The sequence below is a fragment of the Panthera tigris genome, chromosome D4 (assembly GCF_018350195.1).
Source record: "Panthera tigris isolate Pti1 chromosome D4, P.tigris_Pti1_mat1.1, whole genome shotgun sequence".
Lineage (NCBI taxonomy): Eukaryota > Metazoa > Chordata > Mammalia > Carnivora > Felidae > Panthera > Panthera tigris.
Window position 1 is genome coordinate 30,735,474 of NC_056672.1, and position 27,899 is coordinate 30,763,372.

Sequence of the window (27,899 nt, forward strand, 5' to 3'; positions counted from 1 at the left end):
ACTAAATAGCAGACATTTATTTCCTCACAGTTCTAGAGGCTAGAAGTCCAAGATCAGAGTATCACCATGGTTGGGTTCTGGTGACCTTGTCTTCCTGGTTTACAGATGGCCACTTCTTGCTGTGTCCTCACATGGCCTTTGCCTGGTGCCTATGTGTAGAGAGAGAAATCTGTCTCTCTCTGTCTTTCTTTTCTTGTAAGACCATCAATCCTACTGGATTAGGATCCCACTGTTGTGCTTCACTTAATCTCCATTACCTCCTAAAAGCTCTATCTCTAGGGGTGCCTGGATGGCTAGTTGGTTGAGCGTCAGACTCTTGACTTTGGCTCAGGTCATGATCTCAGTTTGTGGGTTCGAGCTCCACGTCAGGGCTCTGTACTGACAGCACAGGCCTGCTTGGGATTCTCTCCCTACTCCTTCCTCACTTACATGTGCACTCTCTCTCAAAATAAATAAATAGACATTTTTAAAAAATGCTCTATCTCTAAATACAGTCACACTGGGGGGTAGGGATTCAACATATAAATTTGGGGTGGGGGAACACAATTCAATCCACAGCACCAGATGCACAGGATGAGGATGCGGTTCTAAAGGTCAATCCAGAGGAGACAATGAAAAGATAATATGAAGCAGTTAGGGATAGGAGGATATGTTTAAAAAACTCAATGAGGTTTGGTTTAGTAATTTTTTTTTTTTACCTTTTAGTAATATTTTTAATAGCAAATTTTTTTAATGTCATATTCCCCACTAGATTGTGAACACTATTAGTGAAGAAAAGTATCTGTATTGTTTAAGCTGTAACTATGGCACATGCTACTTTCTTGGAACATCTTGGTTGCTCAATAGTTATCAAAAAAGTCAGAACACCAAAAAAAGTGGAAAAATAAATAAATAAATAAAAGGAAGGGGTAATGCTTCCAAAGCCTGAATATTGTCTTGAGAAATTAGGAATTTTATCATATAGGGTAAAGAGCCATGAGGTGATTTACACAAGGACAAGACGTTACTTCATTAGCATTTAGATGAACTACCCATGTGGAAGGTATGCTTGAGTAGGTGACAAAAGAAATGGGTAGGTTAGTAAAGAAGCTATTCCAACAGTTCAGTTGTGATACTGTGAGATAGCAAAAAAGGAATAAAGTAGCAGAATGCATTTATTTGTTTTTAGGTTTATTTATTTTGAGAGAGAGAGAGAGAGAGAGAGAGAGCACAAGTGGGGGAGGAACACAGAGAGAGGGAGGGGGAGGGAGGGAGGGAAGGAGGGAGGGAGGGGGGGGAGAGAGAGAGAGAGAGAGAGAGAGAGAGAGAGAGAGAGAGAGAATCCCAAGCAGGTTCAGCACAGAGCCTGATGTGGGGCTCAAACTCATGAATCATGAGATCGTGACCTGAGCCAACAACAAGAGCTGGACGCTTAACTGAGACACCCACACACCCCAAGAATGCATTTAAAATATGCATTTAGGTTTAACCGTATAAAATAGCTGTCATCTTTGACAAATAGGAAAGTAGCAAGACGTGAGTACACACCAGATGTGGCAGAAGTTGCGAGACTGAGAACAAAAGGAGCCTGGGATGCACTGCACTTTTGTGGCTTGGGTGCCTGGCTGACTAGGGAGGGAAAGATGAGGGGATAGTTTGGGGAGGGCTGTAAATCTTAACTTTTACTTTGAATCAGTTGAGCTGGAGATGCCTTTTGGATACCTACAGAGAGATGTCGAGTGAACTATGTCCAATATGGTAGTCACTAGCCACGTGTGACTATTTGAAACCTAAATTAAAAATTCGGTTACTCAGTCACACTAGCTGCATTTTGAGTGTTCAACAGGTACATGTGGCTAGTGGCCACCGTTTGGGACAATGCAGATAAAGATCATTTCCATCATCACAAAAAGTGTTACTGGTCACAGGGGGCTGCAGAGACACATTTGCAAGAACTAACAAATACATCACTGTTCAAACCAGAGCGGGGATGAAAGTAGTCAAGAAGACTAGCTGGAAAAATAGGGAGAAGGAATGGAAACTTGTGAATGGACATGTGAAAGGGCAAGAGAAGGAAGGTGACTCCACAAAAGAAACAAGCATAAACCGACACAGACACTAACATGGGAGACCGTCCAGAAAGACAAAGTAGGGGCGGAGTCAGACACTGCAGACAGATCTGTGTGAGACCCACTGGATTGAACTGTAATTAGGTCACCGGTGAGTGTAGGTCACAGGCACATGCAGCGGCCTGAAATGTGAATGGGAAGTGCAGTAGCATTTGCTAGAGAATAGAACTTTAAGCTGTCTGCTAAACAGCTTGTTCAATACGGGCACTTGAGAGAAATATGTACACAGAGCTATTTTTAGGACATGAATGTACCAGCTATTCATGCTGGGCTCCAGTTAGTCTAAGTGTCATCTCTGGGTCCAGCAGGATGATCAGAGAAAGGTCTACTTCTTCTGTTTTATTGACACAGACAACTGTATTAATGAAAGCCCTGCTTTGATAATGTGCCCTTTACTTCCACTGAGGAAAAAGTGGAAACAACATTCTATAATTATTTCAGGGTTGTTCTGGAAAGATCTGCACTATCACCTACCTGAAGACCAACAAAGACATTTTTCCTGACTTCAGTAACTTTAGACTCCACGAGGAATGTTTGGTTTAAGATTCTCATCAATGCATATCTGAAACAAATATTGTCTGTCTGACTCTCTGCCATGGCTTATTAGGTCAGGAAGAAATCTGCCCCTGCACTTTGAAAAATCTGTAAAGTCAGAGGACTGCCATCTATCCACATGCCAACTCTGCTGTACTACTCATCTGCTTTCCTGTATCTTCCTTGAATGGTTTTGATCCATTTCTTTATTATTATTAAAAAATTTTTTGTGTGTCTATTTATTTTTGAGAGAAAGAGAGACAAAGTGCAAGTGGGGTAGGGGCAGACAGAGAGGGGGAGACACAGAATCTGAAGCAGCCTCCAGGCTCTGAGCTGTCAGCACAGAGCCTAAACATGGGGCTTGAACTCACAAACTGTGAGGGTTTTGATCTATTTCTATTTCTACTTTTCTATGTTAATTAACCACCCATAAAATCCATTATAAAAAAAGGTGCATACATACAACTCACCTGAGTTGTGTCCATTTTCTGCTGTTGTTGGGAGAGTACGGACAACTGTGAAGGATAAGCTGGGAATAAGGGAAGAGGAAAGGAATCATGAGAGGTCTGGTGAGATTCTGCATTCAGTTGCCTAAAAGTCTCATCACACCAGCTGGGGAAAAGCCTCCCTATGGAAAAATGTCCTGTTGACCCTTGAGAAGGGGCAGGAAGCACCACAGAGTGCTTCATTCCCTGAATATGTAGTACATCTCTGATATGATCACATGGATGTAACCTTGCTATTTTTCACTAGGTGACTGTGAATTATTTCCCCGTTGATTATTAATATCCTATTAATATTATTTATACTTTGAGCTAGAGAATCAACAGAAAACTCTGGGAAAAAAAGATGCTTAGTGACCAAATATTTAAAAATACTTTTGTTCTTCTGAACAAAGGACTTTTGGTAAGACTTTTGATAAGACACTTCTAGTGACTTACGTGTGACAGAATGAACAGCACTATGCTTTCCTCCTAGCTCTGTCCTGGGTGACCAGGGGACATAAATCTGAGGCTCCAGTTTTTTAAAAGTTTCAAAAGAGTCAGAGATAGAAATCTACTCCTATACTGTCATTTTGTAATTCTTTATGTTCAGGATAAAGGAAAACTCAGCATATCCCTAGATGCCCCTTCTGATGGACACAATGAGAGAGTGGCTCAGAATCTGCAAATAAGTGAAGAATGAAGAAAATAGGGGGCTGTTTAGGGACGGAGAATGAATTTCCTTGGCTCTGGCTTGGCTTTTCTTGTACGGCCTGACAATCACCAATCTCTTCCAACCCCAGCTCACCACCTTCTGCAAGCTGGACCAGTTTCCACTGTCATACAGTCTGTGATGGCTTCTGGATGTGGTGACATCACCAGGTCTGGCTCTTTCTGGAAAAGGTAATAACAAAATGCTTCTGGTGGAACAAATTAGGACCCACTCCTTTCTGGGTTCTTCTGCATTTGTTCTGAAGCTTTGGTGAGGATGGTCCCTGTCAGATAAACTTTTCTTCCAGGTGGGACTCCTGTCCCCAGGGCTCCTCTCCTGCTTGCCACACAAGAGCCGCTTTGTTCCAAAGACGTTGAGATTTAGGCCTAGGAAACAAATTCCTTTTAGTTGAAACTTTCATTGAGAGCAAAATTTCTTAGCTTCAGCACTACTGATATTTTGGGCTGCAGAATTCTTTGTGACGGGGGGTGGGGGGGTCCTGTACGTTGTAGGATGCCTAGCAGTATTTCTGGTGTCTACCCACCAGATGTTAGGAGCAATCCTCCTCTGTTGTGACAAACCATATCATCTCCAGCCATTTCCAAAAGTCCTCTGGAGAGCAAAATCGCCCTAGTTGGGCACCACTAGTGTAGGGCCTGATTTTCTTCAAGATCATTATAACTGTTCTATTATTATAGCCACTAGCCACATCCCACTACTGAGCACTTGAAATGTGGCTAGTGCCACATGTTGAAGAATATTTTGTATATATTGAGATAAACACAGTATGTTCTTAAAATTAATTTCACGTTTTAGTTTTTAATATGGCTACTAGAACATTTAAAATTACCAATGTGGCTCACCTTATCTACTGGACAGCACTGCACTAGATATCAGACTGTGCCTTCTGAAGACAGCCTGGACAGCACAGGAGGTACCAGGAGCCTCAGTCTTATCCAGAGGCTCTGGAGACATGCCAGAAGCCCCAGAATAGATGCACGTGTCAGCAAGTGACATTTACGTCAGAGAGTGACATCATGCTAACTTTACAATCATAGTCACTCTGCTACTGCCGTGAAGCCTACAATGCTGGGTTTTAGGGAGGCAGGGTATTAGGAACAGCTGAATTTAGGAGTAAAGCCTATCAGTATTTGCATCCTGGCTTCATCGCCTTTTTGACCTGTGGTCTGTAATTTCACTCTTCTGAGCCCCATTTTCTTTCTTTCTCTCTTTCTCTTTCTTTCTTTCTTTCTTTTTTTTTTTTTTAAGGATACGGTTATTCCTATAAATGGGGTGGCTGCAAAAACTAAGTTAAATACTAAATAAAAAAGAACAAAGTGTCTTTCAAATATGATGGGAGCCAACACTATATTTTGGCTTATTGCCCAGCACTTACTAGTGTTACTAACACTTGGCTAAATGCATTATAGATTATGACTTACCTCTTTCTGAACAACGCCACAAAGCAGTTTTTAACTACTATCCTTATTTTCAGATAAGAACCTCACTTATGCCCAAGTGACAAAGGCGGAATTTATCCGGTCTTTCTGGCTTCCAAGTTCAACGCCAGGGCGCGCTTTGTGCCGGGCTCACGGTCAGTATCCAATACGGAAACGCGCATTACCCTCCCGCCGCCGGCCTGGATCTTCCCCGCCCCCGCTGCAGTCAGCTCCCGCACCCCAGTCTGCATGGAACATCTTCCGACAGCACTCGCCCCATCTGGGCCCCTGGAGCCCACACCCACCCGTCTTTGCCAGGTCTACGTTCCTGCCGGGGTCGGCACTTGGGGTGAACGGGGAGTTCCCGAGACGTCGTGGTCCCTTCCTGTGGGCACGAGCCCGCCCCTTTCCCTCCCAGCGTGCGGAGTAGGCCTCTCTCACCTGAGGGCAAACCCGGCGCATCCGCACAGCCAGGGAGGACGGAAGCCGGTAAATGGGGGTGACTGCACATGCGCAGGGAAAAGCCCAGGATATCCGTTCCTAGAATGCCGCGCGGTCAGCCGGAACGTCCAGAACTACATTTCCATGAAAATACCGCGACCGCTCGCAGGTTTCGTGTACGTTGGGGCAGTCCACGTGGCAGGGAGGCAGACGGTAAAGGGGGCGTTATTAATGAGATGGTATCAACAGTCTGTATTGCTCTCTGGCGCCCAAATTCTACCAAAGTCCCAGAGGTTATGGGTTAAACTTTGACATACCATCAAATACAGTGTGCTCCTGGATCAGATCGTGGTTGGAGAAAACAAAAAGACGTTTGGGAACAACTGGGGAAATTTGTGTATGGATCGGATCTTAAAAATATTAAGGGAAGTTACGTTAGTTTTGTTAATTGTGATAATAACTATTGGGATTATGTAGGAAATTTTAGTTTTTTTAGAGATGCATATTAGAATACTTAGCATTATATTATATATTTGTAATTAAATAACAACCAGAAAAGGCAAATATAGTAACATGTTAAGGATTTCTACGTCTAATATGTGGGTATGATCATTTTACTGTTTTCTCCTTTTCTATGTGCTAGGAAGTTTTGTAATATAAAGTTCATAAAAGGGGAAATTTTAAACTATTTTTCCGAAAGTGTGCCTTTTAACTCAGAGCTGCCAAAAGGAAGAAAGGTACATGTGTCAAATAACAAAACTAAAACAGTAACAATTTGATGTCTTTTATTCAAGGGAAAACAAACCATAAAGCACTCTGCAGAGGGATGTTGGTCAAGAGTGAATTTGATTAATAGGGATTTCCTAATAAGGCCAAGTAAGCTAGCTAAAGCTGAGTTGCAAGATTGTGACTGGCATATATTAGGTTTCTTTGACAATGAGAGGAGTACCATTAGATCAGGCTGACTTAGGTTGAGATTTGTGACCTTGGCCCCCGTTTTGTGGGTACCAGTATGCAATTAACTTTACCATGTGTAAACAGTTTTTGTGACTAAGACTGTAAAATGTAACATAAAAAAAGAATATCTGTGATCCTCAGAGTTTATTTCTGAGAAAAAAAGAAAAAGTAAGCTGTTCAATCTTTCATAAGTAATATCTGAAAGTACACACAACTCAGAAAACAATTTTCATGCAAATTATGCATCTCCTAGGGATAAACTTGCATTTGCACACTTCTGAAATTAGGAACCAAATTAGGAACCTATGAACACATTTTATGACTGCCTTCGTGTGTGTGTGTGTGTGTGTGTGTGTGTATGTGTGTGTGTGTGTGTGTGTGTGATACATATATACAAAACATACATATACTTACATATAAACACATACTTTTCTTGGTTATTTTGTAACATTATTATATATGGCAATGATAAAAAGATAGGTTTTTTTTTAAGTTTATTTTGAGAGAGAGAGAGTGTGTGTGTGTGTTTTGGGGAGGGGGGTGGGGGACAGAGAGAGAAGGAGAGAGAATCCCAAGCAGGCTCAGCACTGTCAGTGAAGACCCTAATGTGGAGCTCGAACCCTGGAGACGAAGTCTGATGCTTGGGGCAACTGAGCCACCCAGGTGCCCCAAAAGATAGTTTTTGAAAAAATTTTTTTAGGGGAGCCTGGGTGGCTCGGTCGGTTAAGCTTCTGACTTCGGCTCAGGTCATGATCTCACGGTCCATGAGTTCGAACCCCGCATCAGGCTCTGTGCTGACAGCTCGGAGCCTGGAGCCTGTTTCGGATTCTGTGTCTCCCTCTCTCTCTGACCCTCCCCTGTTCATGTTCTGCCTCTCTCTGTCTCAAAAATAAATAAACGTTAAAAAAAAAAACAAATTTTTTTAAACGTTTATTTATTTTTAAGAGAGCACAAGTGGGGCAGGGACAGAGAGAGAGGGAGACACAGAAGCCAAAGCAGGCTCCGGGCTGTCAGCACAGAGGCTGAAGCAGGGCTTGACCCCACAGACCGAGAGATCATAGCCTGAGCCAAAGTCAGACCCTTAACTGACTGAGCTACCACGCATACCAAATAGTTTTGATTAGCAAGAAAAAAGAAGGATTGATGTTACCAGTAAGTTATTGCAACTGGTGTGAATCCAGGTATAAAACGATTCTGTTGACACTTAAAAAACTTTAATAAATACCAGCTTTCTAGATGAAAAGAATATAATTAATGTTCCCATCAGAATCCTAAAAAAGTTTTCTCTGTGTTCTTTCTCTTTGACATTTATTTTGTTTGTTAAACCTAAAGAAATGATCCCAACTTTTATTCCAATAAAAACTTTTAGTAATGATCAGAAGAGAATTGAAAATGCCTAGCAATGTGTTTGTATTAACATGTATGATATTGCTAAAGTATTTAAAAACTGATCCTGGTGCAATAAAAGTTTAAGTCTGGGTAGAAAAGAAAGTGAGAAGGTAGTATGTGTCAGAGCTGGGATTTAAAGCAGTGGAAAGAGAACATTCAATAATTTTGTTAGAACAAGGTAAGTGCTGGAACACAATAAGGCCATATCCGTGGAATTCATATTACAATAAATAACTTTCATAGGGATTCAAATATAAGCAATTAAAGACAATTTCTAAAGTTTTAAAATTTCAATTTCTGAATTTTCCAAGTTCTTAAAGAATACAAATGTTTTAAAAATATAAGGCCTTTCTGTTCCTTTCCTAGGAAACCCTATCTCTTCACTCTTATCCCATGCCTGAGACCCTACCCTACACCGAAGGAAAACTGGCCTGTGTGTGCTGAGATGGGCTGCAGAACAATGACACCAAACACCAAGCAGACAAAATCATTTTTTGACCCTTATGATGTAACACAAACAAGGTCATTGTTTTGCATGAGTAAAGACAAAAACAAGGTTGCTCTGCTACTTTCAAAATACCAAACATCCCCCTCTCACCTGATACAAGTGACTGTTGCTTGTTTTTTTTTGTTTTTTTGTTTTTGTTTTGTTTTGCTTTGCTTTAACAACACCCAATCCTGAATAAACTCAGCTGCTTTGGAACCACTGCAAAATGAAGTAACTAACACTCAAATCCTATAATTCTTTCCTAACATCTGTTACTGAAGCACTTTATCATTCCTATCATCCAATGTAATATGTGCTCTGTCTTACTGCAATGACTACTAAAATCTAAATTGTTCAACTGCATGTGTGTTGCTGGTGGTATTTGGCCGAATTACATTGACATCTTCTACAGTTATTAGTTGGAATTCTGTTAGAAAGATTTGTCCCTTCTCTCCAATATATTTATTTTCAATCATTTGTTTTTATCTGCATGGACACGTGGAGATTTATTTCACTCTTTGGACTATTTTACTAGATTTATTATTTTGCTAAATATGTGCCATCTTTGGCTATTGGGAGTTCTTTCAGGCTGGCTCTGTGTCCTTTTTTTTTTTTTTTTTTTTTTCTTTTCTCTTAATAGGCTTTATTTTTTAGAACAGTTTTAGTTTATGACAAAGTTCATAAAATACAGACAATTCCTATATACTTCCTGCCTCCACACAAGTACAGCCTTCCCCCTATAAACATCTCACACCAAAGGATGGTATATTTGTTACATTTAAAGAGCCTGCTTTGATATATCATTATCCACCCAAATACACAGTTTACATTAGAATTCACTCTTGGTATTACACATTCTATAGGCTTTGACAAATGTTGCCACCATTAAAATATCATACAGAATTGTTTTACTGTCTTAGAACTCCTCTGTGCTCTTCCTGTTCATCCTTCCCTCCTCTTCATCTCCTGATAACCACTCATTTTTTTCTGTCTCCATTATTTTGTCTTTCTCAGAATGTCATTATATTTGAAATTATATTGTATGAAGCCTTTTCAGATTGGCTTCTTTGACTTACTAAGGTGCCTTTAAGGTTCCTCCATGTCTTTCCATGGCTCAATGGCTCATTTCTTTTTAGCACTGAATCCTATTGTCTGGATGTACCACAGTTTATTTATTCATTCACCTACTGAAGGTCATCTTGGTTATTTCCGAGTATTGAAAATTATAAGTAAGGCTGTTATGAACATCCATGTGCAAGCTTCTGTGCAGACATAAGTTTTCAACTCATTTGGGTGACTACTAAGGAGTGTGATTGCTGGATCACATGGTATAGTGTGTATAGTAAGAAATTAACAAATTGTCTTCCAAAATGGCTGAACCATTTTGCATTCTCATCAGCAATGAATGAGAGTTCCTGTTTTTACACATCCTCACCAGCATTTGTTGTTGTCAGTGTTTTGAATCTGGCCATTCTAATAGTTGTGTATTGATGTTTATTGTTTCAGTTTGCAACTCCCTAATAATATATGATGTTGAACATTTTTCTTATGCTTACTTGCCGTCTGTAGATTTTCTTTGGTGGGTGTCTATTCAGATATTTTGTCCATTGTTTGTTTCATCAGGTTGTTTGTTTTCTTATCATTGACTTTTGAGAGTTCTTTGTATATTTTAGGTAACAGTCCTTTATCAGATATGTCTCTTGTAAATATTTTCTTAGTCTGTGGCTTGTCTCCTTATCCTTCTGACAGTGACTTTTGCAGAACAGAAAAAAATTTAAAATGTTTATTTTTGAGAGACAGAGAGATAGAGCATGAGTGGGGGAGGAACAGAGAGAGAGGGAGACAGAATCTGAAGCATGCTCCAGGCTCTGAGCTGTCAGCACAGAGCCCAATGCGGGGTTTGAACCCATAAACTATGAGATCATGACCTGAGCTGAAGTCGGACGCCTAATAGACTGACCCACCCAGGCACCCCAGAAAATTTGTTTTTTTTAATATTTATTTTTGAGAGAGAGAGAGACAGAGACACAGAGACAGAGAGAGAGATAGAGCCTGACCAGGGGAGGGGCAGAGAAAGAGGGAGACACAGAATCCAAAGCAGGCTCCATGCTTTGAACTGTCAGCATAGAGCCCAATGCGGGGCTTGAACTCAAGAGTCTTGAGATCATGACCTGAGCCAAAGTCGGATGCCTAACCAACTGAACCACCCAGGCACCTCCAGAAAATTTTAGTTTTAATGAAGTCCAGTTTATCAATTATTTCTTTTATGAATCATGTCTTTGGTGTTCTATCTAAAAAGTCATTGCCAAACCCAAGATCACTTAGATTTTCTCCTATGTTATCTTTGTACTTTACATTTAGGTTTCTGGTCCATTTCAAGTTAATATTTGTAAAGGATGTAAAGTCCTGATGCTTCTTTTTTGCATGTGGATATACAGTTGTTTCAATACCATTTATTGAAAAATCTGTCATTTCTCCATTGTGTTATCTTTGCTCCTTTTTCAAAGATCAGTTATCAAACTCAACACCCAAAAAAACAAATAATCCAGTGAAGAAATGGGGGAAAGACATGAATAGACACTTCTCCAAAGAAGACATCCAGATGGCCAACCGACACATGAAAAATGCTCAACATCACTCATTGTCAGGGAAATACAAATCAAAACCTTAATGAGATATCACCTTACACCTGTCAGAATGGCTAACATTAACAACTCAGGCAACAACAGATGTTGGTGAGGATGTGGAGAAAGAGGATCTCTTTTGCATTGTTGGTGGCAATGCAAGCTGGTGCAGCCACTCTGGAAGACAGTATGGAGGTTCCTCAGAAAACTAAAAATAAAACTACCCTATGACCCAGCAATTGCACTACTAGGCGTTTATCCACAGGATACAGGTGTGTTTTTTCAAAGGGACACATTGCACCCCCATGTTTATAGCAGCACTATCAACAATAGCCAAAGTATGGAAGAACACAAATGTCCATCCATGGATGAATGGATAAAGAAGAGGTGGTATAGATATACAATGGAGTATTACTCGGCAATCAAAAAGAATGAAATTTTGCCATTTGCAACTACGTCGATGGAACTGGAGGGTATTATGCCAAGTGAAATTAGTCAGAGAAAGACAAAAATCATATGACTTCATTCATCTGAGGACTTTAAGATACAAAACAGATGACCATAGGGAAGGGAAACAAAAATAATATAAAAACAGGGAGGGGGACAAAACAGAAGAGACTCATAAATATGGAGAACAAACTGAGGGGTGCTGGAGGGGTTGTGGGAGGGGGGATGGGTTAAATGGGTAAGGGGCATTACTGAAATCATTGTTTCACTATATGCTAACTAATTTGGATGTAAATTTAAAAAAATAAAAAATAAAATGAAAAAAAAAATCAGTTGACTAGTAGGTTTATTTCCGGGCTCTCTGTTCTGTTCCATTATCTATTAGTCTTTTCTTTCACCATTCTTTCTACCACATTATCTTGATTACTGTAGCTTTATAGTAAGTCTTGAAGTTAGGTAGTGTCAATCTTATGACTTTGTTTTTCTCTTTCAATATTATGTTGGCTAGTCTGGGTCCTTTGCCTCTCTACATTACCTTTAGAATCAGTTTGTATCCATAAAATATTTCTGGTATTTTAATTGGGATTACATTTAATCCATTGAATCTATACATCAAATTAGGAATAACTGACATGCTGTCCATATTGATTCTTCCTATTCATAAACATGAAATACCTTTTCATTTGTCTAGTTATTCTTTCATTTCTTCATCAGTTTTGTAGTTTCCTTCATATAGATCTTGTACATTTTTTGTTAGACTTATATTTAATTTTTTGATTTTGGAGGCGTGCTAATGTAAATGGCATTATGTTTTTGATTTCAAATGGCACTTGCTTATTGCTGGTGTATAGGAAAATAATTGACATTTGTACATATCCTTGTATCCTGCAACCCTGCTATAATTGCTTATTAGTTCCAGGAGTTTTGTTATTCATTCTTTCAGATTTTCTACACAATCATGTCATCTGCAAACAAAGATAGTTTTATTTATTTCTTTCCAATCAGTAAGTTTTATTTCCTTTTCTTATGTTACTGTATTTATTAGGACTTCCAGTATTATGTCAAAAAGGAGTGGTGAGAGGGGACATCCTTGCTTTGCTCCTGATCTTAGTGGGAAAGCTTCTTCCCATCAGGTATGATGTTAGCTGTAGGTTTTTTGTAGATCTTGTTTATCAAGTTGCGGAAACTCCTCTGTATTCCTAGTTTGCTGAGAGTTATCATGAATAGGTATTGGATTTTGTTAAATGCTCTTTCTGCATTTACTGATATGAACATGTGATCTTTTTCTTTAGCTTGTTGGTATGAGGGATTATGTTATGTTACAATTGGTTTTCAAATGTGGAACCAGTCTTGCATATTTGGGATAAACCAGTTGGTTGTATATATAATTATTTTTATACATTTGATTTAATTTGCTAATATTTTGAGAATTTTGGCATTTATGTTAATGAGAAATATTGGTCAGCAGTTTTCTTTTCTTGCAATGTCCTTGTCTGATTTTGGTATTAGGGTAATGCTGTCCTCATAGAATGAATAGCATGTATTCCCTCTGCTTCTGCCTTCTGGAAGAGATAGTAAAGAATTGGTATAATCTCTTAAGTGTTTGGAGGAATTCATCAGTAAACTCATCTGGGCCTGGTGCTTTATGTTTTTGAAGTTTAGTAATTACTAAGTTAATTTCTTTAATAGATATTAGGCCTATCCCGATTGTTTATTTTTTTGTGTGAATTTTGGTACCTTCTGTGTTTTGAGGAATTGGTTCATTTCATCTAGGTTATAACATTTGTGTGTGAGTTGTTCATACTAGTCCTTTAATATCTTTTTAATGTCCACAGTATCTGTAGTGATGTCCTTTCAATTCTGATATTAGTAACTTGTGTCTTCTCTCTTTTTCTTTAGACTGGCTAGAAGTTAATCAATTTTATCTTTTAAATGAATCAGCTTTTGTCTTCATTGTTTTTCTCTGTTGGCTTCCTGTTTTCAATTTCACTGATTTCTGTCCTAATTACTTCTTTTCTTCTGCTTACTTTAGATTTATTCTTCCTTTTCTAGTTTTCTAAGGTAGAATCTTAGATTACTGATTTTAGAGCTTTCCTCTTTTCTAATATATTCATAAAAGGCTATAAAATTCCCTCTAAACACTTTCACTGCACCCCCTAATTTTGCTAAGTTGTATTTTCATTTAGTTCAAAAATTTTTTAAATTTCTATTGATAGATCTTCTTCTTTTTTTAAATTTACATCCATGTTAGTTAGCATATAGTGCAGCAATGATTTCAGGAGTAGATTCCTTAATGCCCCTTACCCATTTAGCCATCCCCCCTCCCACAACCCCTCCAATAACCCTCTGTTTGTTCTCCATATTTAAGAGTCTCTTATGTTTTGTCCCCCTCCCTGTTTTTATATTATTTTTTCTTCCCTGCCCTTGTGTTCTTCTGTTCTGTGTCTTAAAGTCCTCATATGAATGAAGTTATATGATATATGTCTTTCTCCAACTGACTCAATTTGCTTTGCATAATACCCTCTAGTTCCATCCATGTAGTTGCAAATGGCAAGATTTCATTCTTTTTGATTGCTGAGTAATACTCCATTGTGTGTGTGTGTGTATGTATATATATGTATGTATATGTATACACACACACACACACACACACACACACACACACACACCACCTCTTCTTTATCCATTCATCCATGGATGGACATTTGTGTTCTTTCCATACTTTGGCTATTGTTATAGTGCTGCTATAAACATGGGGGTGCAATGTATCCCTTTGAAAAAACACACCTGTATCCTGTGGATAAATGCCTAGTAGTGCAATTGCTGGGTCATAGGGTAGTTTTATTTTTAGTTTTCTGAGGAACCTCCATACTGTCTTCCAGAGTGGCTGCACCAGCTTGCATTGCCACCAACAATGCAAAAGAGATCCTCTTTCTCCACATCCTCACCAACATCTGTTGTTGCCTGAGTTGTTAATGTTAGCCATTCTGACAGGTGTAAGGTGGTATCTCATTGTGGTTTTGATTTGTATTTCCCTGACGATAAGTGATGTTGAGCATTTTTTCATGTGTCGGTTGGCCATCTGGATGTCTTTGGATAAGTGTCTATTCATGTATTTCCCCCATTTCTTCACAGGATTGTTTTTTGGGTGTTGAGTTCTTTATAGATTTTGGATACTAACCCTTTGATATGTTGTTTGCAAATATCTTCTCCCATTCCATTGGTTGCCTTTTAGTTTTGCTGATTGTTTCCTTTGCTGTGCAGAAGCTTTTTATTTTGATGAGGTCCCAATAGTTCATTTTTGCTTTTGTTTCCCTTGCCTCTGGAGACATGTTGAGTAAGAAGTTGCTGCGGCCAAGGTCAAAGAGGTTTTTGCCTGCTTTCTCCTTGGGAATTTTGATGGCTTCCTGTCTTACATTTAGATCTTTCATCCATTTTGAGTTTATTTTTGTGTATGGTGTAAGAAAGTGTTCCAGGTTCATTTTTCTGCATGTCACTGCCCAGTTTTCCCAGCACCACTAGCTGAAGAGACTGTCTTTATTCCACTGGATATTCTTTCCTGCTTTGTCAAAGATTAGTTGGCCATACATTTGTGGGTCCATTTCTGGGTTCTCTATTCTGTTCCATTGATCTGAGTGTTTTTATGCCATCTTCTTCATTAAATGTTTGTTTATTTATTTATAGAACACAAGTGGGGCAGAGAGAGAGAGGAAGAGAGAGAATCCCAAGCAGGCTCTGTGCTGTCAGTTCAGAGCCTGATGTGGGGCTTGATCTCACAAATCATGAGGTCATGACCTGAGCTGAAATCAAGAGTCAAACACTTAACCAACTGAGCCACCCAGGTGTCCCAGGAGTTTATCTTTGACTCATCTGTTATTTAGAAGTGTATTGCTTAATCTCCAAGTATTTTGGAATTTCCCAGCTATCTTTCTATACTGATTTCTAGTTTAATTCCATTGTGGTATTACACTGTGTGATTTTTATTCTTTAAAATTTGTTGATATGTGTTTTAGATGTAGAATGTGGTCTATCTTACTGAATGTTTCACGTGAGCTTGAGAGAAGAATGTGTATTCTGCTGTTGTTAAATGAGTCTGTAGGTGTTAATTATATCAGTTAATTCATGGTGCTGTTGAGTTCAATTATGTCTTTACTGATTTTCTGTCCATTTCTGAGAAAGGGCTATTGAAGTCTCCAACTGTAATAGTAGATTCATCTATTTCTCCTAGTTCTTTCAGTTTTTGCCTCATATTTTAATTCCCTGTTGCTAGGTATATACACATTAAAGAATGTTATGACTTCTTAGAGAATTGACCCCTTTATCATTACATAAAGCCCCTTCATATCCCTGATAATTTTCTTTGCTTTAAAGTCTGTTTGTCTAAATTAATACAGGTCTTACAGTGTTCTCTTTCTCTCTTTTTAATATTTTATTTTTAGAGTAATCTTTACCTGGGGGCTTGAACTGACAACCCTGAGATCAAGAGTTGCATGCTCCACCAACTCAGCCAGCCAGCCAGCCACCTGGCAGTGTTCTCTTGATTAGTGTTAACACGGTATATCTTTCTCCATCCCTTTTTCTTCTTTTTTTTAATGTTTATTTATTTTTGAGAGACAGAGAGAACAGGGGAAGGGCAGAGAGAGGAGACAGAGGATCCAAAGTGGGGTCTGCACTGACAGCAGAGAACCCAATGTGGGGCTGGAACTCCTAAACTGTGAGATAGATCGTGACGTGAGCTGAAGTACAGTGCTCAACCGACTGAGCCACCCAGGGGCCCCATCCAGCCCTTTACTTTTAATTTATATGTACCTTTACATTTAAATTGTGTTTCTTGTAGACAACCTATAGTTGAATCTTATTTTGATGCACTCTGGCAATTTCTGTCTTTTTATTGGTATATTTAGGCCATTGACATGTAAAGTAATTATTGATACAATTGGATTAATATCTACCATATTTGTTATTGTTTCCTATTTGTTGCTTTTGTTCTTTGTTCCTATTTTTGTCTTTTGTGTGTTTGTTTATTTATTTAGAGAGGGAAAGCATGAGAAGGGAGAGGGGCAGAAGGAGAGAGAGAGAGAATCCTAAGCAGTCTCCATTCTGTTAGTGCAGAGCCTGATGCGGGGCTTGATCCCGTGAATCATGAGATCATGACCTGAGCCAAAATCAAAAGTAGGATGTTTAACTGGCTGAGCCACCCAGGCGCCCCTGCCTCTTGTGTTTTTAATTGAACATTTTACATGATTCTATTTTCTCTCATTTTTGACATATCAATTACAGGGTTTTTTTGTTTGTTTGTTTGTTTTTACTTTTGTTAGTGGTTGCCCTAGAGTTTGCAATGTACATTTACAGCTATTCCAAGTCCACTTTTAATATATCACTTCATGGATAAAGTGCCTTGTAATAACAAAATGTTTTAGATTCTTCATTCCTGGTGCTTATAATATTACTATCATTCATTTTACTTATATATAAACTATAATTTATTTAATATATTTTTGCTATTATTTTGAGCAAATTGTTATATTAGATCAATTAAGAGTAAGAAAAATAAAAGGTTTTATTTTACTATCACTTATTCCTTTTCTAATGCTCTTTCTTTATGTAGATATGAATTATGGCTTATATAATTTTTCTTCTCTCTTAAGAAGTTTAGCATTTCTTGCTAGGCAGGCTTACTGGTAAAAATTTCATCAATTTTTGTTTGTTCAAAAAAGTATTTATTTCTTCTTTACTTTTGAAAGATAATTTTGCAGGATACAGAATTCCAGGTTTGTGAGTTTTTTCTCTCAACATTTTAAATATTTCATTCTACTCTTTTCTTACTTTCATGGTTTCTGAGAAATCAGATGTAATTCCTGTCTTTGCTCCTCTATAGGTAAAGTGTTTTCTCCTCTGGCTTCTTTCAGATTTTCAGAAAAACTTCTTAAAGATTTTTTTCTTTAGCATTTATTTTCTGAGTTATATTATATGCCTGTGTATATGTTTGTTGTTGTTGTTGTTTTGCTTTTGTTTTTTGGCATTTATCTTGCTTTGTGTTCTCTGAGATTCCCGAATCTGTGGTTTGGTGTCTGACATTAATTTGAGGAAATTCTCAGTCATGATTACTTCAAATATTTCTTTTGCTTCTTTTTCTCTTCCTCCTCCTTCTGGTATTCCCATTATTAGTATGTTATCCATTTTGTAATAGTCCCACATTTCTTGGATATTCTGTTCCATTTTTTTTTTTTCTCTTTGGTTTTTAGTTCTGGAGGTTTCTGTTAATATATCTGCAAGCTCAGATATTATACCCTGAGCCTTGTCTAGTCCACTAATGAGTATATCAAAGACATTTTTTATATCTGTGTGTTTTATTTCTAGCATTTCTTTTGAATTTTTTCTTGCAATTTCTATCTCTTTGATTACATTACTCAGATGATCTTACATGTTGCATTATTTTTTTCCTTTAGAGTCTTTAGCATATTAGTCATAGTTAAATTGCTGGCCTGATAATTTCAATACTCCTCCCATATCTAGCTGCTTCTTGTGCTTGCTTTTTCCCTTCAAACAGTGTTTTGTTTTTGTTTTTGTTTTCAATGTGCCTTGCAAATTTTTGTTAAAAGCCAGATAAGATGTACTGGATGTAAAGAACTCTGGTACATAGGCCTTTGGTCATGTTGTGATAAAGTGGGAGAGAGGAAGTATTCTAAAGTCCTATAATTATTAGGTCTCAGTTAAATTTTCAGTGAACCTGTACACCTGGAGTGTGTACTACAAGTGTACTTCATAGGTGCTTATTAATCCCCTTCTCCATCTTGAGGTGCATCAGGATGGCTAGAGGAGGCTGGAGTTGGGTATTTCTCTCTCCACAAGTCAGTTAAGTTTCTGATAAAATCTCTACAGATTAGGCTTTGGTAAAATAGTTTCCTTTGAGGGCAGATTATATTAGGATGAACAGAATGCTCTGGCTTATTGCCAAATGGCTACTACTTTTCTCTTTCCCCTGAGTGAAGCATGAGAGCACTGTTCTCCAATCTTCACTGTGAGAATCTGATAGAACTAATGGAGGAAAACTTGCAAAAAAATGCTTCCCTAAGACTGTGCCCTCCCTCTGAAGCTTTTTTTTTTTAAATGTTTTATTTATTTTTGACTGAGAGAGAGCATGAGCAGGGGAAGGGCAGAGAGAGAGGGAGACACAGAATCGGAAGCAGGCTCCAGGCTCTTGAGCTGTCAGCACAGAGCCTGACGCAGGGCTCAAAGTCACAGACTGCGAGATCATGACCTGAGCTTAAGTCGGATGCTCAACCGACTGAGCGACCCAGGTGCCCCTCTGAAGCTTTTAAAACTCTTCAGATTTGTTCATACTTAGCCTCTAGCAATTTATCAGTTACAGTTAATATTTTCCTACCCCAGTGGACTCAGGAGTGGCCTATGGTGCATTTCAGCCAATGAAATACATATGGGCATAATTCATTTTATTGCACTTCAGTTTATTGCACTATATAGATACTGCATTCCCTGCACCTCCCCCCCCCCCATAAATTGAAGGTTTGTGGTAACCCTACATCAAGCAAGTCATTTGATGCTGTTTTCCCAATAACATTTGCTCACTTTGTGTCTCTGTGTCACATTTTGATAATTCTCACAATATTTCAAAACTTTTTATTGTTTGTTTGTTATGGTGATCTGTGATCAGTGATTATGACTCACTGAAAGCTGTTTTTTAGCAATAAAATATCTTTAAAATAAGGGTGTGTAATTTTTTTTTTTTTTTTACACATAATGCTGTTGTACATTTAATAGACTATAGAACCTCTGTGGTTCTTTTGGTTGCAAGACACACCACAGAAACAACCATCAGGCAACTTTGAAAAAAGCAAGGTTTATTACAATTCCTGGAGGATATATGGCATGCCTGGGGCCAAATGGTGAGGTTGCAGGGGTGAGGGTGGGAGAGAGAAAGGGAGAGTGAGCAAGAGAGAGAGCAGGGACTTAGGGTTCTGCTTTATATTGGGGTTGAGGGTGGGTTGCCTAGGGTTTCACAAGTTCACTCTTTATTGGTGAATTTAAAACAAGAGTGGGAATTAGGGTGTGGGAAGGGAAAAGTATGGTCACTCAAATGGTCCGTTATCTAGGTTACTCAGAGCTTTCTTTTTTTTTTTTTTTTTTAATTTTTTTTTTAACGTTTATTTATTTTTGAGACAGAGAGAGACACAGCATGAACGGGAGAGGGGCAGAGAGAGCGGGAGACACAGAATCGGAAGCAAGCTCCAGGCTCTGAGTCATAAGCCCAGAGCCCTACGCGGGGCTCGAACTTGCGGACTGCGAGATCGTGACCTGAGCCGAAGTCGGACGCTTAACCGACTGAGCCACCCAGGCGCCCCACTCAGAGCTTTCTAAAAAGGGGAAGGGCACCTGGGTGGCCTAGTCAGTTTGAGTCCAACTTCAGCTGGGGTCATGATCTCATGGTTTGTGAGTTCGAGCCCTGCATCAGGCTCTCTGTTGTCATGGAGCCTGCTTCTGACCCTCTGTCTCCCTCTCTCTGGCCCTTCCCTGCTCATTCTCTTTCTCAAAAATAAATAAACTTAAAAACAAATTTAAAAAAATAAAAAGGGGAAATTCATGGGTTGGGTGGTCTGGCCCTTTATCCAGTTGTGTATCTGGCAATGTGTTTATTTGAGATGGATGTCTGAAAGGGATGCTGTAGCAATCAAAAGCTTAATGTCAAGCAACTTACATTACAATAAACAAAGCTGTCAGGCTCTTTCTTACAGTACACATTTCTTCTGTCTTTTTTCTTCTTCTGGGATTCCAAATAAGTATATATTAGACTGTTTGATATTGCCCCATAGGTCTTGGTTGTTCTGTTTTTTCTTTCACTCTTTTTTTCTCAAATTCATTGATTCTTTCCTGAATTTTGTTAAGTCTACTGATGTGTTATCTGTTACTATTTTTTTTTTATTTCTAGTACTACATCCCATTCTTTCTTCATATTTTTTTGTCTCTTCTGAAATTCTCCAATTTGCATGTTATGTACCTTTTCCAATATTGTCTTTATTATTATTCACACTTTAAATTTCCTAATAGTACCAACTTCATCTGAATTTTTTTCTGATCATTGCTTTGTATTTTCCGACTGTGTGTTTTCTTGCGTTTTTGCATGTTTCATACTTTTTAATTCAAAGATGGACATTTCAAACATTGATGCTGGGAGATGAGCACACCCTTCCTTCTCCTAGGCCTTTAATGTGGGGTTTTATGTTCATCTAGTCAGCAGCTGGGTGGGTTTGAAGTTTCTCACTGCTGGAGTTTATTCTCAGTGCACCATAAGGACACTAGTGGTAACTTGTGTTTAGGGTGTGGGCTAAGTTGCCAGAAAATTCTCAGTATTGGTCCCCAGTTTGCCTTCAGTCTTCCCTTTGCACTGCTCCCCAGAGAGAATGTCTCTTGTAGCTCTTCCATCCATATGCCACTGTTACTTGTATGAGATGCTCGTTAGTGTTGTAGTGAGTGTGTTCTATGATGTTCAGGTTAGGCTTCAGTCTCATGCACGCACTATGAACCTGGGTCTCAGGTGTATGGCTTTCACAAGTACTCTACCTCTCCAGTATGGTAGGCCTCACTTGTATTTCTCCCTCCTCCTTTATTTTGAGAGGGAGAGCATGAGCAGGGGAGGGGCAGAGAGACAGGGAGAGAAAGAGAATACCAAGTAGGCTCTGTGCTATCAGCATGGAGCTCAATGCAGGGCTCAGGAACTCTGAAATCATGACCCAGGAAGAAATCAATAGTCGGCCACTTAACTAACTGAACCACCCAGGCACCCCAAGATTTTTTTTCTTCTGTTGTGGTGTTATATCTTTTAGTTAGTCAGCTGCAGTCAGTTTCCACCAGAGCCCCAAGGCTACCATTTTTGTTACAATATTTCTTGAAGAATTAGGCTTTTGTTCCACAGGAAAGATAGGGAAGATGGCCTGGGTAGAGTAAGGATCTCTCAGGTAATCTCTGTGAGCACCTGGTGAAGTCTGTAAAGAAAAATCTGAAAGACAGTGTAAACCCCCATGTATGGGGACTCCATGTGAATGCTTCACATTCTTACCATAGCCCATCTCAGTCTTCAGCCTTTCAATTAAAAAATAAAGCTGAATCTCTCAGGTTTAAATGGTGTCTTTGTAACAGGTGCCCTTGTTAAACAAATGCTCAAGTTCTGTTTTTTTCCTGCAAGCTCCTTGCTTTTAGTGTGGGAGTGACACTTTCAGCTTTCTGCATCTCCAAGGCAAAAGTGAAAGTCTAAACCACTTTATTTTTCATTTCTAAAGAGGCACTATTCAAACAAAAACAAAACAGTAACTGATGGAAAATGACAGCTTCCTTACCTTCTCCTCCCCATTCTGTTAAATGGAGTTTAGCTTTCTAGACTGATTTCAGTGCAGTCCTGAAAACACAAACACAGTTTTCAAAAAACCCAAAATATGAGCAAAAAATATTCAATTACAGCTTGCTTTTATACTTACATTGTTTTATGGCCATGCTCTTTGGGAAAAATATGTAAAACTACCTCATCTTTTTCCTCAACTGCATATTATTCCATTGTATGGGTGTATCTTTTTTTTTTTTTTAATGTTTATTCATTTTTTGAGAGACAGCATGAGAGGGGGAGGGGCAGAGAGAGGGAGACACAGAATCTGAAGAAGGCTCTGGGTTCTGAGCTGTCAGCACAGAGCCTGACATGGGGCTCGAATTCATGAACCATGAGATCATGACCTGAGCTGAAGTCAGACGCTTACCCGACTGAGCCACCCAGGTGCTCCTATAGTAGACAAAGATATAGAACAACTGTCTTAAAGATACTCTAGGAGCTGAAAGAAAACATGCACAAAATCAGGAAAATAATGTCAAAATGGAAATATCAATAAAGAGACAGAAAACATAAAAAGGAACCAAAAAGAAATTTTGGACCTGAAGTGTAGCTGAAATGAAAAATTCAACAGAGGATTCAGAAGCAGATTTAAGTAGGCAGAAGAATCTATGGATTTAAAATAAGAGTCTGACCTACCCTATGACCCAGCAGTAGCACTGCTAGGAATTTACCCAAGGGATACAGGAGTACTGATGCATAGGGTCACTTGTACCCCAATGTTTATAGCAGCACTCTCCACAATAGCCAAATTGTGGAAAAAGCCTAAATGTCCATCAACTGATGAATGGATAAAGAAATGGTGGTTTATATACACAATGGAGTACTACGTGGCAATGAGAAAGAATGAAATATGGCCCTTTGTAGCAACGTGGATGGAACTGGAGAGTGTTATGCTAAGTGAAATAAGCCATACAGAGAAAGACAGATACCATATGTTTTCACTCTTATGTGGATCCTGAGAAACTTAACAGAAACCCATGGGGGAGGGGAAGGAAAAAAAAAGAAAAAAAAGAGGTTAGAGTGGGAGAGAGAGCCAAAGCATAAGAGACTCTTAAAAACTGAGAACAAACTGAGGGTTGATGGGGGGTGGGAGGGAGGGGAGGGTAGGTGATGGGCATTGAAGAGGGCATCTTTTGGGATGAGCACTGGGTGTTGTATGGAAACTAATTTGACAATAAATTTCATATAATAAAAAATAAAATAAAATAAAATAAAATAAAATAAAATAAAATAAAATAAGAGTCTGAGAAACAGAAAGAAAACATATGTAAGAAAAGTGACCAGAGCCTAAGGGACCTGTGGGACACCATGAAGTGTACCAACATACACAATGTGGGAGTCTGAGAAGGAAAAGAGAAAGAGAAAGGGGCAGAAACATTAGAGAAATTATAACTTAAAATTTCCCAAGTTTGATGAAAAAACATGAACATAAACATACCAAAAGCTCAACAAACCCCAATTAGGATAAAGTCAAAGACTCACACTGAGGCAAATTATAATCACACTTTTGAAAGCCAAAGAGAGAATCTTGAAAGCAGCGAGAGAAGCGAACCATCCTATACAAGGAACCCCAGTAAGAAAGTAAGCAGATTTCTCATCAGAAACTTTGGATGCCAGGAGTTGATATATTCAAAATGCTGCAGGAAGAAAGAAAACTGCCAGTCAAGAATCCTGTATCTGTGAAAATCATCATTCAATGAGGCAGAAAATAAGGCATTTCCAGATAAACCAAATAATAAAAGTTTATAACAACTACACGTCCTGCAAGAAATGCTAAACGAAGTCCTTCAGGTGTAAATGAGACCAGATAGTAACTGAAAGTCATAAAAAGAATAGAGACTTCTAGTAAAGATAAATATATAGACAAGTATAAAAAGTAGTATTATAATTTTGGTTGATAGCTCTACTTTTTGTTTTCTACATGATTTGAGACTAATGCATAAAAAAACCCCTTATTAATGGTTTTGGAGACACAACATATGATGTAATTTTGTGACATCAATAACTGAAAGGGGTTAGGGATCTCCATCCCTCCATCCCTGTATAGAGGCAAGAGCTTTTGTAAATTACTGAAGTTAAGCTGATATAGAGTGCAATAACACTAGGAAGTTAAATGTAATCCCCATGGTAACCACAAAGAAATAGCTCTTGAATATGCACAATAGGAAATGAGAAGGTAATTTAAATGTTTCACTTAAAAAAAGTCTACAAAACAAAAAAGATGAATGTGGAAAATGAGGGACAAAAAACCCAATAAGCCATATAGACAACATACAGCAAAATGAATAGAAGTAAAATAGAAGTTAATTCCTCTTTTTCAGTAATTAAATGTAAATGGATTACACTCTCCAATTGTGAGAGACTGGCAGAATGGATTAAAACAAAACAAAACAAAACCTTGATCTAACTCTACGCTATTTACATGAGACTTTAGATCCAAAGAAACAAATTAGTTGATAGTGAAAGGATAGAAAAGATATTCTATGCAAACAGTAACCAAAAGAGAGCCTGGATACCTATAATATCAGACAATATAGACTTTAAATCAAAAAAAGTTTGGCACAAAATACATTATACATTAATAAAAGGTGCAATAGAGCAAGAAGATCTAACAATTGCAAACAATTACACACATAGTAACAGATCAAAATATAAGAAGCAAAAATAGGCAGAATTGAGGGAGAAACATATATTTCTACAATAACAGGGAGATTTCCATATCTCACTGTCAATAATGGACAGTACAACCAGACAGAAGATAAATAAGGAAATAGAGGATCTATATAACAAAATAAACCACCCAGATCTAACAAACATTTATAGAACAAAATAAAACAACTAGATCTAACACTTATAGAACACAATACTAAACAAAATACACATTTGTCTCAAGTGCACATGGGGTATTCTTCAGGAGAGACCAAATGTTAGGATAAAAATGAAGTCTCAATAGATTTAAAAAGAAAGGTATTATACAAAGGCTCTTCTATGACCATAGCAGGACGAAGTCAGAAATCAGTAACAGAAGAAAAATTGGAAAATTCAAATTTGTGGAAATTAAACAGCATTCTCTTAAACAAACAACAGATCACAAAACAAATCACAAGGGAAATTAGAAAATACTTAGAAACAATGAAAAGGAAAAGACAATACACCAAAATCAAGGGATACAATAAAAACAGTACTAGGAGGAGGGGGGAGGGGGTGTGTGGTGGTGGTGGTGGTGGAATTCAAAGCCAAATACTATAAAAACATTGGAAAAATATGGCAAAGAGCAGGCTATGCCACACTAATTTTGAAAAATTATATGCATTTTCCCACCAAAACATAGCATATAAAAACATATTACTAGTGTGGCTGACTGTTAGAAGTATCACTCAAGCACTCCTTGGTTTGGTAAATCTGTGATTGACACAATTAACTCAGAAAATGCTTCAAAATGGATTGTAGGTAATTACTATCATTATGCACCTTTCACAAATGAGGAAAGTGAAGAACATAAAGGAGAACTGAGTTGCATAAGGTCACAAAGCCAAACAGGGAGGGGAAGGGGGGAATAAATACCCAAGTAGTAAAGTCAACAAGCCACTTGGTACTGGGTCTCATAATATACTGGGGATTTTAAGTTCACTATGATCTTTCAAATCAACTGTACTGATAATGTAATTTATGAAATACAAAGTATATTAATTTTTTGCACATTTTGATGAGTTGTGAACATTTATTCAGCTTTGTAAATGCTGTCATAATCTAAATATAGAATATTCTATCACACTAAAACATTCCTTTGTTCCTCCACCCAGTGAATCCTCACCCTCCACTCTTGGGAACCAATGATCTGCTTCCTATCACTCTAGATTAGATGTCTTCTCTTGAATTTCATTAATTGAGATCATAGAATTCTACGTTCTTGTGCTTGGCTTCTTTTCCCAGTCTAATCTCATTGAGATTTATCAATGTTGATACATCCATTAGTAGTTATTTGTATTGCTGAGTGCTATTCCATTGTAAGGTAATATCACTGTTTATACACATTTATCTGTTGATGAACATTTTGGTTAATTTGGGGCTATTATGCATAAAAGTTCCATGAATATCTTAATAAAATTCTTTAAAAAAACTATCAAAAAATTTTTGGTATAGTTTTTTATGTTTCTTCGGGGGTAAATATCTAGACCTGAAATTGTTGGTTGTAGGTGTAGTATTGTTAACTTTATAAGGAACTATCAAAAGGAACTGCAATGCTATCACATTACAATTTTAATTTGCACTTTCTTGATTACTGAAGCTTTGGACATCTTTTCTAGTATTTATTAGCTATCTATATATCTTCTTTTGTGAACTGTCTTTCTGTTCTGCCCATTTTACCTAGGTTGTTTGCATTATTATTGCATTATAACAATTCTTTTTTATTATTAATATTCTTTACATGTCATGGATACAAGTCCTTTGTCAGATATAATTGTCAGATCTACTTGAGACATTTTCTCCTAATCTGTGTTTTTCTCCATTTTCATAATAAAATCTTGAAAAGCACTTTAAATTTTCATAAACTCCAACTTATCTTTTTTGCTTTGCTGTTTCATACTTTTTGTTACATCTTAAAAATCTGGTCTCAAAGTGAAGTTACTTTTTTCTGTTTTCTAACAAATTTTGTATGGTTAGCTATTTTGTTTAGGTCTGTTTCATTTTTAATAAATATTTAATTATGATGTAAACATCAAGGTACATTTAAAACAGATGAATATCCAGTTATTTTCTCACCATTTTTGATCCTTTCCCCATCAAATTATGCTGGAACATTTATCAAAATCCACTGACAGCTTTCAGTTTTAGCTCAGGTAAGTAGAGAGCAGGAAAGAGCACTGCTCCCATCCATAAAACAAAACAAAAAAAACCCAGCTAGGCAGAATTTAAATTAACAAGTTTTCTTGAAAGCATCAGACATCTGACATTTTAGGACAAAAAACCCCCACAGTCTGGAGAGCTAGGTGCCTGCAGGGAGAAGGAAGCAAGGGCTCAAGCAGTTGCTTAACTGAGCCAGAGAATGCCAAATGCCATACAGAACGACTCTAATAGAAAAGCTAGACAACATCCAAGATCAGATAGGTTATTTCAGCAGAAATATGGAAAGTTTAATAAAATTTAAGTGCTTGAAATAAAAAACACAGTATCATAAGTAAAGAATGCCTACAAAGGGCTCCTCAGTATACTTGACACTTCTGAGAAAACAATCAGTGACAATGAAGATGTGTGTGTGTGTGTGTGTGTGTGTGTGTGTGTGTGTATGGTTAAATGTGCTTAAATGTTTTGGTGACCCTGAGATAATACAGAGGTACACAGAAAACGTTGTTTGGCTTCTTTGAAGAGACTGTTAGTAACAATGGCCTTTCCTAAATGTACATGTAGTATGGGATTCTCACTTTTCAGATACTTTCTGTAAAAGGTTTGTTATTAATCTCTATGTGGCAAAACGTAGCTGATGTCAGAATAGTTAATGAGCAAGGTACATAATTATACTACAATGATGTAGAGTTCCAGTACACATATTAACTAACACCTGGTAAGTGGTATGCATGTATACAAACCCACACAGACAAAAATTAGAGAACTCAGAAAATAATCACATACATTCAATGCTGTTCAGTTTATGCAATTTATTTCTTATTCTTTTAAAGCTTATTATTCTAGTGAATGTTGTATCAACACTGTTATGTTTCAGTAACTGTCTTAATAATAGATATGAAATAACAGTCTCATAGAACAACGTCTAAGTAAACACCATTACTTACCTTTCTCAAATTGACAGATTTTCCCCTTGTAACACATTCTGAGAGAGATTAAAGTTTGATGACTTGTTGAAAACTTTCATACATTTACAAT

At 37.8% G+C, this 27,899-nt stretch overlaps 2 protein-coding genes and 1 long non-coding RNA gene across 5 annotated transcripts in view; 1 reads left to right on the top strand and 2 right to left on the bottom strand.

Annotated features, from left to right (window-relative positions):
• Positions 1–27,899, bottom strand: part of LOC102949619 (zinc finger protein 782) — a 134,967-nt gene that overhangs the window by 31,450 nt on the left and 75,618 nt on the right. Inside the window, 1 exon segment of the mRNA XM_042963877.1 lies at positions 19,211–19,219. Coding sequence (XP_042819811.1) covers positions 19,211–19,219 — 9 coding nt within the window.
• Positions 34–6,164, bottom strand: LOC102951978. Of its 3 annotated transcripts, none has more exons than XM_042963876.1 (4): positions 5,717–6,164; positions 3,936–4,222; positions 3,113–3,171; positions 34–149 (listed from the first exon to the last, which is right to left on the bottom strand). In XM_042963876.1, exons 1-4 carry the CDS (start codon positions 5,784–5,786, stop codon positions 128–130), a joined length of 438 nt encoding a protein of 145 aa, XP_042819810.1. In that variant the 5' UTR covers positions 5,787–6,164; the 3' UTR covers positions 34–127. The 3 variants fall into 3 exon arrangements, with proteins under 3 accessions (XP_042819810.1, XP_042819809.1, XP_042819807.1); XM_042963875.1 differs by having other exon boundaries at positions 3,933–4,222; XM_042963873.1 differs by lacking the exons at positions 34–149; positions 3,113–3,171 and having other exon boundaries at positions 3,590–4,222.
• Positions 5,811–8,912, top strand: LOC122233010. Its single transcript, XR_006210407.1, has 2 exons — positions 5,811–5,892; positions 8,429–8,912. It is a non-coding gene; the product is annotated as an uncharacterized LOC122233010 (long non-coding RNA).